The sequence below is a fragment of the Carassius carassius genome, chromosome 3 (assembly GCF_963082965.1).
Source record: "Carassius carassius chromosome 3, fCarCar2.1, whole genome shotgun sequence".
In the NCBI taxonomy this organism is placed as follows: domain Eukaryota; kingdom Metazoa; phylum Chordata; class Actinopteri; order Cypriniformes; family Cyprinidae; genus Carassius; species Carassius carassius.
Genome location: NC_081757.1, coordinates 1,674,002 through 1,688,295, shown reverse-complemented (window position 1 = coordinate 1,688,295; position 14,294 = coordinate 1,674,002). Strand labels below are relative to the sequence as shown.

The 14,294-nt window shown below is 40.9% G+C and overlaps 1 protein-coding gene across 1 annotated transcript in view; it reads left to right on the top strand.

Moving 5' to 3' along the window:
- Nucleotides 1-8,471: 8,471 nt before the first annotated feature.
- LOC132128392 (basement membrane-specific heparan sulfate proteoglycan core protein-like) overlaps nt 8,472-14,294 on the top strand; it is a 154,871-nt gene continuing 149,048 nt past the window's right edge. Inside the window, exons 1-3 of the mRNA XM_059540174.1 lie at nt 8,472-8,544; nt 8,953-8,988; nt 10,591-10,878. Of these exons, the coding sequence (XP_059396157.1) occupies nt 8,472-8,544; nt 8,953-8,988; nt 10,591-10,878 (397 nt within the window). The remainder of the gene's footprint in view (nt 8,545-8,952; nt 8,989-10,590; nt 10,879-14,294) is intronic.

Here is a 14,294-nt window from a genome sequence, read left to right as displayed (position 1 = left end):
GTGTACTGTAATCGAATGTAGCCCAAATTATTACCTATTGAACAGTAGACAGCACACGCAGTTTTCATCTAATAAGGATCTCCATCGCAAGCAAATAATAGCCTTTGCAGATTTGCTTTCAATTCAGTGCAGTTCCATAGCCACGTTTTCAACGCTCTTTCTGTTCTTAAACGTTACAACTCCGAGTGAACCACAGACGCTCAGCGTGTGCGGCAGGGAGCTGAACGAATCATTCAAACTGATTCATGAACCAATTCACTCGTTTGCCAATTGGTTTGATCAAGCCTTTGAACAGAATTGACTCAAAAGAATGAATCATTCACGAATGGGCATCGCTCATTGCCCAGAGAAAAGTAGACGGCGCGTTTGGAATAAACTGAAGCATTTATAAAATTTATTGCATTAAGATAAAGTAACGAGAAGAGCGTCGCCCACAGTAACGAAGTAAAAGTACAGATTTTTACCCAAAAATTTACTCAAGTAAGAGTATAAAGTACCCATCTTTAAATATACTCCGAAAAGTATTAGTTACCCCAAAAAATTACTCAAGTAAATGTAACGAAGTAAATGTAACTTGTTACTACCTACCTCTGGTGGTGACTGTCAGTTTGTGCACGTATGACAGGATTTTTAGAAAAATTAATACAAGACGTAGTCAGCCAGACGATGAACATTATTAATATTATTAATAATTAATAATTATTATATGATGCAGTCACACTTGTAGCAATATTTGTTAGTTCTGTTTTTGATTCAGAAACTCTGTATCTGATCCACACGTAACATATCATCTCCTTAATCTGAACAATAAAGAATTAATAGAGCCTCCTACAAACTATCTTTAATTTATCTTCTGTTTTTTTATCAATGTCTACTTATGTCACGGTTAGTACCCGTTGTGCTGGTTAGACCCTGCACCAAAACTGGAGCCAATTTGGTTCTTGAAAAAGACAGTCCTGTACTAAAAACGCCCAAAAGTGGTAAGTTCCACAATTAGTTCTGGGAAAAGGTTCTGGCCCTATTAACATATGAACATATTCCACACTGTAAAAATGTTTTTTATTCATCTAATTAAAGTTAAGTTAATGATTCACATCTACAGTATATTTTATAATTTGAGCCAATGAAAAATAAATAACTTGGCCTAAACAAAAAATAAATAAATAAACACATCGTCAGTTAATCTATTACCAAGTTTCCTTCCAAGATGATTTTCACTCTACATGGGTTTAGGTGTGGACTTGCTTGATCAACGCTGAGGACTCTTACTGGAGTGTGTCTTGTCAGCTGCATCCTAACAGAGGAAAAACAGATCGATAAAGATATTATCAAATCAGATAATGCTGTTGTCAAATACTCTGTTCTACTTGGAGCTGTTCATGTCCTTGGAACGGGTACAGTCCATTTCTATGGCATCGCTATCGATGAATAAATTAATTTGCAGCAGTCAGATACAGTCACATGATACAAATAGAAGCTCTCAGAAAATTCTCAGATTACAGATGATAATTATGAGTTCTACAAGGACATGAATGCTTCTTCCAAGTTGGAATCTTGTAATTATGGCAAATAAAACATGGGATGAATGCACTTATACAAACCTGGTTTACTGTAAAAAGAGCTGGCTTTTGAAATACCATCTGGGTAATTTCAGGCTTGTCATTGACAACTTTTCTGTAAAGAGCAAACATTAAATTTACAGTTGTCATAAGTTGATTTAATTGTGCAGTGTGCCAGTCAATAAAGTGATTCTCCTCAGAACAGGTCTCAGTTAATCCACAGGACAGACAGCTGATCTGAGTTTTAGTGTGAAGGTGGAATAAGTGTATGTCTTTAGTGCATAAAGTGATTTAAATGTATTTACATGCCTGATTTGAATAAGAAAATTGTTCCGTTCTTGTATAACTTTTAATGTTTGAACAAAGAGACAGGGTTTCACAGACAGCGCTTAGCTTAAGTCAGGACCAGACCTTAGTTAAATCAGGATACTAACTTTCATAAAAATGCCTTAAGAACTTTACTGGTGTACATCTTGAGACAAGACAATGGCACTGACATATTTTAAGATTTACATTTACATAACATTTACATTTATTCATTTAGCAGACGCTTTTATCCAAAGCGACTTACAGATGTAGACAGTGGAAGCAATCAAAAACAACAAAAAGAGCAATGATATATAAGTGCTATAACAAGTCTCAGTTAGGTTAACACAGTACTGTTACATATCTGGACTCAGTTTGTGTGTTTTTGCCCCTGTGACCCAGTTTCTGTCTTCCGTGTTTGGATCGATTAGTTTCCAGGTGTGTCTCTTCATTTCCCCATGTGTTCCATGTCCCTGTTAATTTAGTCATGCCATCCACCTGTGTTTTCCCAATTATCCCTCGTACTTAAACCTTGTCCTTTGAGTTCTGTGTTGTCGGGTCTACTTACTTACTATTTAATAACCAGTGACTACCAACTTACGTGTGTCTACCTCTGTGCTCCATGTGTTGGATTTAATAAAAACCTTATTTCGTGTATCTTCGGCTCCGTGTTCCTTCCGGCAGCGTAAACGGTAACAGAAGACCCGACCTTAAAAAGTTTGAAAATTGCGTGTTTTCCCCTCCATTTTGTTTTCCGTTTTCTCCACAGTTTTTTCTTTCCGTAGTGTGTCCATGGATCCCCTCTATAGCCCCGAATTCCTGCTCCTCATGCTGGAGCAGGAAGAACTTTCTCTCGAGGACCATACCAAACGGTTTCTCTTGCTAGCTAATGCCACCAGCTACCCGGACCACGCGCTCTGCTCCTTTTATCACGCCAGCTTGAACTCCAAGTGCAGAGCGTTGTCGCCCGAAGATGGTCCTCGGGAGGATTTCGCCACATTTATAGAGTGGACTCTGGTGAGAAATGGGTCACCTCTCACTGTCAGCCCAATGGAGGATCTCGCCAGGTCCACTCTGGACCCAGAGCCCAGCCTACAATCTCCCCACGGTACGGGGCATAAGCCCGAGCCCACCGATGACAGAGAGCCAGAGGGCAACCCGTCAGACCAGGTGCGAGAGCCGGCGACACTGCCCACCACGAGGGAGCAAAATGTGGAGCGCCAATTGGGTCAAAATGAGGTGGAGGGTCGTACAGACTGTGATCCCCAGTCCCTGATCCCCAGTTAAGCCCAGGACGGGCTCCTGATCCCCAGTTAAGCCCAGGACGGGCTCCTGATCCTCCGTTAAGCCCAGGACGGGCTCCTGATCCCCCGTTAAGCCCAGGACGGGCTCCTGATCCTCTGTTAAGCCCAGGACGGGCTCCTGATCCTCCGTTAAGCCCAGGACGGGCTCCTGATCCCTCGTTAAGCCCAGGACGGGCTCCTGATCCTCCGTTAAGCCCAGGACGGGCTCCTGATTCTCCGTTAAGCCCAGGACGGGCTCCTGATCCTCCGTTAAGCCCAGGACGGGCTCCTGATCCCCCGTTAAGCCCAGGACGGGCTCCTGATCCTCCGTTAAGCCCAGGTTGGGCTCCTGATCCCCCGTTAAGCCCAGGACGGGCTCCTGATCCCCCGTTAAGCCCAGGATGGGCTCCTGATCCTCCGTTAAGCCCAGGACGGGCTCCTGATCCTCCGTTAAGCCCAGGACGGGCTCCTGATCCCCCGTTAAGCCCAGGACGGGCTCCTGATCCCCAGTTAAGCCCAGGAAGGGCTCCAGCCCCAGAGTTCACTCCAGTGCCTGCTCCTCCGAAATTCCCACTCTCCCACCCACTCCTGCCTCCTCCTCCGCTGTCGTCTGGCAGCCCCTCTGCTCGCCCTCAGCCTACCATCATTGTGGTGCGAGCTCAGCGGGACTGCCATCCTCCCGCGCCGCCTTGGTCGGCGTCTCCCTCACCTCCGCCTCCAGCCTCTGAGGCCTGGACTCCGGCTCGGCCCGTTGACCCATCGGCTCCACCATGGCTCCTAGCTTCTTCCTCTCCGCCGTGGCCCGGCAGTCCACATGCTCTGCCTGGCTCCCTCGTCCCTCCGGCTCCGCCTTGGTCTGGCGTCGTCCATCCTATGCCTCGGGACTCCACTCCTCCGGCTTCGCCTCATCCCTCCGTCCCTCCGGCTCCGTCAGGCTCCTTCATCCCCTCGGCTACTACTTACTAACCAGTGACTACCAACTTACGCGTGTCTACCTCTGTGCTCCATGTGTTGGATTTAATAAAAACCTTATTTCGTGTATCTTCGGCTCCGTGTTCCTTCCGGCAGCGTAAACGGCAACAAGTACACGTAGCATGGGATTTTAAATAATATAATAAATAAAAAGAAAACAGAATAAAAAAAAAAAAAGATTAGAGCAAGCTAGTTAGAGGTCTTTACACATACACACACACACACACACACACACACACACACACACACACACACACACACACACACAAACACACACACACACACACATATACAATTGCATAATAAATGAAAAGAGAATAGAATACAAAAAGATTAGAAAGGTAGTTAGATTTTTTTAAGAATATAGAATTGGAATAGTGAGTGTTAAAGTTAGAGGGTCAAATAAAGATGGAAGAGATGTGTTTTAAGCCGATTCTTGAAGATGGCTAAGGACTCAGCTGCTCGGATTGAGTTGGGGAGTTCATTCCACCAGATGGGAACATTTAATTTAAAAGTCCGTAAAAGTTCGTAAAAGTTTCATTACAAAAAAATGAAAGATGTTTCATTACAAGATATTTTACAAGATATCATTACGAGACAGCTTGAACATGCATTTTAGTCTGGGCCTTGTCTGTGAAACAGCGGATAATGTTTATATAGCTGTGCTCTCTTTTCACAGTTTTGAGGGTCATACTTACAAAGCATCTCTTTCATTTCTTCTTCCTTCCAAAACTAGACAGCCATTAAGAGGGCTCTGAACCTATAAAAGAGAAAGTATATTCATCTGTTTTTTTGTATTTGAACTGTCCTGAGCTGACGGTATAGTTGGTCCTCTTTTCTCCTCGATGGAGCATCTGCTTCAATATCTGGTTAAAACGCTAGACCAGCCCATCAGTTTAAGGGTGGTAGCCTGTGGTCCTTAGCTGTTTTACCTTCAGGAGGTTTTACATTCAAGTACTTAGCTTCAGTCCAGCCCGCCATAGCTCTATTAGCACCCTCCTCAATCGCTCTAAGTGTTCCTCCCACCTCTCTGAGTGAATGACGGCATCATCCAAGTAGGCGGCCGCGTATGTTTGGTGGGGCCATCATCCGCTGAAAGGTTGCTGGGGCCCCGTGCAGGCTGTAGCAAGTACACCCGGCTGCAGCCTGCAGATCGAGGCTGCACGTGCAACCCCGCCCCACACCTACTCTGATTGGTTCGATCGTCTTTCTTAGACTTACATGATAGGAAATGTGTGCGTAGTTGGTGTAGGACGGAGAATGCTGTTTAAAAAGCTAAAAACGCTGTACAGTTTTAACAAAGCCTTTACGATAATGCAGTTTTTTATTGTTAACTTGACTCACTATATCTGATTTACTGAATCAAGAGATGTTAGCTGCTGCAAGTTTACTTTTCTTGACCAGATTAATTCACAAATGAATAATTGGGATGTTCTAAAAGCACACTTAACGTGAAAGTGCGTGGCTTTATGCATTAAAACAGTGTTTTAAAAAGACCAAACTCAGTAAACAAATTATTAATAAAGCATTCTATTCACAAGCAGACAAGCAGATATAATACGAAAAAAAAAGCGTTCAATTTCCACCCATAACCTGCTTCTGTAAATAAAATGTGTTATTAAAAATGTTTACTGAGTTTGGTCTTTTAAAAACACTGTTTTAATGCATTAAGCCACATTAAACGTAGAATGTCCCGAATCATTCCAGCTGATTGAAAAGAATCGGCTCACTGGTAACAAAATGGATATCGGAGAAGAAACCAATTTAATATGAATAGATGATACTTTATAAAGTTTATCTCAATATTTGACAGTGGCTGTGAGACTGCACTAAAATAAGAGCATAATTATCATGAAATTGTGTTCGTTACTATAGCAACGGTTTACAGGTATGTCCTTTCAGAATCATCACTGGCCGATAGAAATAAAAATTTATCGATTTCTTCACTTTCAAATAACGAGGAGCAGCATATTTTCCTGAAATAAAGGGGATGTTTTGCAATGTAGTAAAGAAAATGTAAAGTTTCATAAAAATTTAATTGGCAGACACATTAGACTATTGCAGTGTCATTTATCAACTGCATGGCGGATAATTATATGTAACAATAATTGTCTTGTCATGCTATATAAATTAAAAAAGTAATGATACACTCCTTTCATTTTCCTTTCTCATACTCTGATGATATGAAATAATACAATTTTCTAAAATTATTTAATTCATAATTCATTCTTCTATCTGAAGACCTGATCATCTTAATCAACCCAATTAATTTACTATATTCGTATGTTAGCCTAAAGATCAGCTTAATTTAACAAAACAATAATTTCAGGGACATGGCGAGTTACAGCCTAATGTTTTTTTCTTCTTTTGTGCATTATGAAGGCTTTATAAAACTGTACAGCGTTTTTAGCTTTTTAAACAGCATTCTCCGTCCTACACCAACTATACACACATTTCCTATCATGTAAGTCTATGAAAGACGATTGAACCAATCAGAGTAGGTGCCTCGATCTGCAGGCTGCAGCCGGGTGCTTCTCGGCTGTAGGGGAGAACCCGGTACTGCCAGTGGCCACTCGGGGTCAAGAACGCGATTTTTGGCTTGGCCTCGGCCCTTGACCTTTGTCAACAGCACTTGCCAGTATCCCTTAGTGAGGTCTAGGTTGGAGATGAACCGGGCTCTCCCTAGGCGATCCACCCACGGCATCGGGTAGCCGTTAAACTCGGAGACCTCATTGAGGCGTCAGAAGTCGTTGCAAAAGCGGAGGGTGCAATCTGGCTTCAGGACATGACAATGGGACTGGACCACGGGCTGCGTGATAGTTCTATTACCCCTAACTTCAGCATGTCCTGTACCTCCTCCTTGATAGCGTGTCGCAGAGCCTCTGGGACATGGTAGGGCCTCTGCCTGATGATCGCTCTTGGTGGTGTGCTGACGTCATGCTGGAGCACACAACGGAGAATTGACCAATCAGGTGTTGCAACTGCCGACAGATGGGGGTTGACATCCACAACCACGGGTTCAGTGGTGGCCATAGTGGACAGTTGGGCCCTAGTCCCGACCCATCGCTTAAGGAGGCTGACATGGTATAGTTGGTCCTCTTTTCTCCTTCGATGGAGCATCTGCTTCAATATCTGGTTAAAACGCTAGACCAGCCCATCAGTTTGGGGGTGGTAGACTGTGGTCCTTAGCTGTTTTAACTTCAGGAGGCAACAAAGGTCAGCCATTAGCCGGGACAAGAACAAGGTGGCCTGATCTGAAAATATCTCTGTGGGGAAGTTGACTCGACTACAGAGGAGGAAGAGCTCCTGGGCAATGGCTTTTAACGTGGCCTTGCGAAGGGGGACAGCTTTCTGGGTAGCGAATGGCTTAGTCCACTATCACTAGGATGTGTTTGTGGCAACAGGCAGACTTCAGCAGTGGCCCAACCAAATCCATCCCGATATGTTCGAAGGGCAGCTCGATGATGGGCAGTGGAATCAGCGGGCTGGGGGGGAAATGTCCATGGTGACGACCATTGGCAGGTTGGACAGGCTTGAAAGAATAGCTTCACGTCAGCATCCAGGCCAGACCAGTGAGAATGGTCACGGATCCGTTGGGTGGAGTTTTTTGCCCCTAGGTGGCCCACCATTGGATGGGAATGTGCCAACTCCATCACGGTCTCTGTCTTCCACCTCTTTTCCTCCCCCCTTTGCTGTGCGACACAGTAAAGTAGGCCATTCTGAATGACAAAGTTAGGAGCTGAATGTGGCGGCGGCTGTGTCTCCTTTCCCTCGATCACCCTCAATTGTGACCAGCAATGTTTTAACAAATCATCCCCGTGTTGCTCCTTTGAAAATATTCTCCCTCCCGACACCTGCTGGAAGACATAATAAAAGAGATTAGAGTTTTGGGAGGGGGCCTCACTGTCTCTGGCACTGTCTGAGGTTAGCAAGACGGGCCGTCGCTGGGGACCCCGGGTCATCTTTCGTTTTTGCCGGTTCCCGGTGAGGGCTGGCAGGCTGAGTTGAGGCGTCGAGCAGTTGGCCGAAAAAAGGCCAGTCTCTTCCGAGCAGCACAGGGATGGGCAGATCCTTCACGATCCCCACCTTGATGGGCCACGTGCCTGGGGTGGCCGAGATGGTGAGAAGTGTCACCATGTACACAGGTGATGGTTAGGAGGGCCTTGGACTTCACACGCTGGGGTAACACTATGGGCTGCGCGAGGCTGACTATACTGCCTGAATCCAGCATGGCTTGGTATAACCGTCCATTAATTTTTTTCTTCACTCATGGCACTCCTGCTGGCGGTTAATTGTGGACAGTACAGCCTGCCATCCAGGCCGATTTGGCGAGCTGGGTGGTTCCGTGGGCATGTACTATGGCATGTGTCTCTCCTGGTTCACCCTCTGGGGAAAAGGCGGCACTGGCTCCCCAGCCTCGAGATGTGGGTCTGTCTCCGCCAATTTATTGGGCATCATGAGCTCACCAATGGTGTGAGGGTTCCGCATTCCTGCTGCCTGCTGCCTGCCGCCTGCCGAAGACTACAGGGAAGGGCCTGAAGCAGATGGTCAACCAACACCTGCTCGGCTACCTGAGCAGTGGTGGGTTCCCCGGCGATGAGCCAGTGTATTGCCAGGTGGGTGAATCTGGCCATTTGGGCCCAGGCTGGTAATCGGTAACCCTATATTTCCAGTCGTGCAACTACTGCGCTGCATAAATGGGTGACAGCCCCACACAGGCTAGGATCTCCTTCTGCAGCTTTTCGTAGGAACCGCTCAGAGTCTGTGTCATCGAAAAATAGGCATGTTGTGAGAATGGAAATGCTTCATATCTGTGTTTCTTCTGTTTTTAGTGCTGATGTCAATCATCCGCGCTGGACACACTCAAGGTACTGTGCTGTACTGGACTACATCTGATTTATTAAACTAATGTGAATTGTGTTGTAGTACTTTATTTGTCTACATGGATCATATGGGGATCCTACATTTGTCTCTTTGCTGATGATTTATGTCTATATTTAACTGTTATTCATCTTCTCTCAGAATCATTTGTCTGTGCACTGACAAAAAATAAAAAGTTTAAAATGTTACTTTGTTGTAAAAATGTAGACTGTAATTAATGACTGTGTAATTAAGGCTAATGTGCAGTTCAGGGTCATTTTAGATGCCAAATAATGGGTGGAAAAATAAATAAATAAATGAATTTCCCCTCTGTCACAGTCTCAAGATTACAAAACAAGTTTTGTTTTGTGTTGTTGTTGTTGTTTTTTTAAAGGGTACATAATTAAAACTTGATAGCCCCACCATCCAGTTAAAAGTAGAAAACTTTCACAATGTAAACAAAATAAAACAATAAAAAAATAAAACCAAGTCCACAAGGAAACCTTGACTAAATATCCATGACTTTGGTGAACAACGAAGTGAAGGAGTGATATTATAACACATCCACAATAGAGTAATATTGTGACGTAATTGCAAAAATTGTACTTTGGTACAATTAAAATAAAAACATGAATAAAAACTAACTTTGACAAAGATTGATTTTGTTATTCTTATTATAAAAAATATTTTTAATAATGTCTCAACAAAAAGCTAAATGACTCATTGAGTCGTCATGTAGTCATCTAGTGGCTATAGCTGAAATATCATGTTATTTTATTTTATGGCAGCAATCTACCACTAAACCAACACAGACTCATTGTCCATGTTATCTCCATGAATGAAAGTTAGAATATACATAAAAAGATAAATATAATAAAATAAATAAACCTATTCAAAAATGTATTATATTTATGCAAAATTTTATATATATATATATATATATATATATATATATATATAATATCAATAAATTAGAATGTCGTGGGAAAGTTCATTTATTTCAGTAATTCAACTCAAATTGTGAAACTTGTGTATTAAATAAATTTAGTCCCACCTACCGACCAGAACAAGAACTGTTCAATAATGTTTTAAAGGGTTAGTTAGCCAAAAATGAAAATTCTGTAATTAATGACTCACCCTAATATCGTTCCAAACCCGTAAGACCTCTGTTCATCTTCGGAACACAGTTTAAGATATTTTAGATGTAGTCCGAGAGCTCTCAGTCCCTCCATTGAAACTGTGTGCACGGTCTACTGTCCATGTCCAGAAAGGTAAGAAAAACATCATCAAAGTAGTCCATGTGACATCAGAGGGTCAGTTAGAATTTGTTGAAGCATAGAAAATACATTTTGGTACAAAAATAAAAAAAACATCCGGCTTTATTCAGCATTGTCTTTTCTTCCGGGTTTGTTGTGTCATAAATTACATCATTTTCATTTTTGGCTGAACTAACCCTAAATAACTTTCTCATTTCAAAATCCAATTGACAAAAAAAAGATATTAATAAAATAACTTTTATCATAACATGTCTATTTTTAATCATAATGGCATCACTATCAGCTACATTAATTCAGAAGTTCAGTTCAGAGTCTGTTTTCTTGTGTTAACAGATTCACCCAGATCTTCACTGACTGTGACTCCAGACAGTCCTGTATTCACTGGAGAGACAGTCAATCTGAAGTGTGTGATTGAGACTTACAGTGACTGGAGATATGTGTGGTATAAAGGCTGTCGATGCAGTGTAATGTTAAAGACGTCTGATCGTTACACTGTAAACGGAGACACTCTCACTATCAGAGGAGTAATTACATCTGATCAGGATCGGTACAGGTGCAGAGGACGGAGAGATGGAGAAACAAACTCATCACAATGGAGCTCTGTTTCTCTCTCTGTGAAGGGTGAGTTGAATATCATTATCCTCCTGAACTCTCTCTAGGTAACACTACAATAAAAGGTACATGAATAATAATGTACTAACACTTGAATTAATACTTACTTCAACATGAACTCATGATGAAGACACGAACAAATTATTAAACAATCAAGAGCATCTTAACTATGACTGAAATCATATGGTTTCATGAAGAACACAGTCTTAACTACATGTTAGTACATGTTTGATCGTTAATGCATCAACCTTTAGGGGTTAACTAAAAGGAATAGGAAATATTTTGTCTAAAATGTGAACAAATTAATATTGTCATAATTTAAATGACTGACATCTGCAGATTCATCATAAACATTACTGGACGACACAGGATTAGTTTGTCATTATTTTCACTGATCCTCCGTATCAAATGTAGAAAATACTAAATACACTAATGACTGATCTTAAACGATCATAATCTGTTTTGTGTTATTCTCTTTCTCTGTTGGACTATACATGTGTATTTGAGAGTAAGTTTATAATAAATCATGAGCTAAGTTTAGTAAGTAGTTAACAGTGAACTGATGATAGAATGTGAGTCATATTTGATGCGATCGACCGGGGGTTCGAACATTTTTTCTCCCTTTTCAAATTTCAAGTCACATCAGAAAAGTGTATTAATATATTACAATGCCAAGGTGCAGATGATTGCTACTATTTGCAATAAGTAATTAGCAGTAATCCTGCTTTTTTAACATGCTGAGTGTAAATAGCATCTCTCTCAAAAAAAAAATAAAAAAATAAAATAAAATAAAGTCACTTACTATAAATGCATGAGTTCATTCAGTTATACTGTTTTCTTTTTGAAAATTTAAATGATTGAAAAAACGATGCCATGATGCTAAACACCCTCACATAAGAAGAAAGCCATATTTTCTTTACGACCCTCAGATGAAGATTTGGAATTCATGGCTGCTTTCATTGAGGGGTGGGGGGCGGGATCATATGACCATATATTTGTTAAAGTGTACGTTTTAGGGTTGCAATTATTAAACATACCCTTGATTACTAAAGATACATCATTAAAACTGAAGAGAAAACAACATAATCCAGAAAAATGATATATAAGTTCAAACATCTGAGAGTATCATGAATAACAAGTGTGTATTGTTCATAGATTAACAAACATTTAAATAGATTTAGTTTGGCACCAAATATGATGCATAAACTGTAATGACAGAAGGTCGCACATTGGTCACACTTACATGTTTGTTAGTGTATTATTAATCAATTAAATTGAATACAATATTTAAAAAAATGCAACATTTAAAATGCAGTCAGAGTGAAAGAATGTTTCTAATATAATATTGTTTTTATAAGAATAGTTTTGTCAAAATATTATCAAATATGATGAAATATGAGTTAAAACGATAAACTATATTTTTGTAAAACATTTACATAATTATTTTCCCTGAAACAAATTCAATGATGCCCCTTTATTCATTCATTAAAAACACAAAATTGGTTGTGATCTGGATGAAACTGTTTGTGTTGTTCAAAACTTTTTTAATAAGATTAGGTTAACTTTTAATCTATTGAAAATTTATCTATTGAAACTTTCAATTAGCCTATATAGCACTCTGAACAACTGAACACACGGTAAATTACATTTACCTTTACATTTATTCATTAAGCAGATGCTTTTATCCAAAGCGACTTACAGATGAGGACAGTGGAAGCAATCAAAAATAACAAAAAGAGCAATGATATATAAGTGCTACAACAAGTCTCAGTTAGGTTAACACAGTACATGTAGCATGGGATTTTAAATAATATAAAGAAAACAGATAGAATAAAAAAGAATAGAGCAAGCTAGTGTTAGAGGTACACATACACACACAGACACATATACAATTGCATAATTATGGAAAAGAAAATAGAATACAAAAGATTAGAAAGGTAGTTAGATTTTTTAAGAATATAGAATTAGAATAGTGAGTGATAAAGTTCGAGGGTCAAATAAAGATGGAAGAGATGTGTTTTAAGCCGATTCTTGAAGATGGCTAAGGACTCAGCTGCTCGGATTGAGTTGGGGAGGTCATTCCATCAGGAGGGAACATTTAATTTAAAAGTCCGTAAAAGTGACTTTGTGCTTCTTTGGGATGGCACAATCAAGCGACGTTCACTTACAGAACACAAGCTTCTAGAGGCACATAAGTCTGAAGTAATAAATTTAGGTAAAAGGGTGCAGAGCCAGTGGTAGTTTTGTAGGCAAACATCAATGCCTTGAATTTTATGCGAGCAGCTATTGGAAGCCAGTGCAAATTGATAAACAGAGGTGTGACGTATTCTTTTTGGCTCATTAAAAATTAATCTTACTACCGCGTTCTCAATTAATTGTAAAGGTTTGATAGGACTGGCTGGAAGATCTGCAAAGAGGGCATTGCAATAGTCCATCCTGAACAGAACAAGAGCTTGAACAAGGAGTTGTGCAGCATGTTCCCAAAGAAAGGGCTTGATCTACTTGATGTTGAATAAAGCAAATCTGCAGGATCGGACAGTTTTAGCAATGTGGTCTGAGAAAGTCAGCTGATCATCAATCATAACTTCAAGGCTTCTAGCTGTTTTTGAAGGAGTTATGGTTGATCTGCCTAACTTGATGGTGAAATTGTGATGAAACGATGGGTTTGCTGGAATCACAAGCAGTTCTGTCTTGGCAAGGTTGAGTTGAAGGTGATGGTCCATCATCCAGGAAGAAATGTCTGTTAGACAAGCTGAGATGCGAATAGCTACCGTTGGATCATCAGGATGGAATGAGAGGTAGAGTTGAGTGTCATCAGCTTAGCAGTGGTATGAAAAGCCATGTTTCTGAATGACAGAACCTAATGATGCCATGTAGACAGAGAAGAGAAGTTGTAGACAGAGAAGAGAAGTGGTCCAAGAACTGAGCCCTGAGGCACCCCAGTAGTTAGATGTTGTGACTTGGACACCTCACCTCTCCAAGATACTTTGAAGGACCTATCTGATAGGTAAGACTCAAACCATTGAAGTGTGGTTTCTGAGATGCCTTTTGCAAGTAGGGTAGATAGGAGGATCTGGTGGTTAACCGTGTCAAAAGCAGCGGACAGATCAAGCAGGATAAGTACTGAAGATTTGGATTCTGCTCTTGCCAGTCTTAGAGCTTCAACAACTGAGAGCAAGGCCGTCTCAGTTGAATGTCCACTTCTGAAGCCAGATTGGTTGCTGTCAAGGAGGTTGTTGTGTGTGAGAAATGTAGAGACTTGTTTGAACACAGCTCGTTCAAGTGTTTTTGCAATGAAAGGAAGAAGGGAAACTAGTCTGTAGTTCTCTAAAAGAGATGGGTTGAGGTTGGGTTTCTTAAGTAGAAATTTCTTAATTTATTTATAAATTAAGTTTATGATACTTAAAAAAAAGAAGAATTTGCAA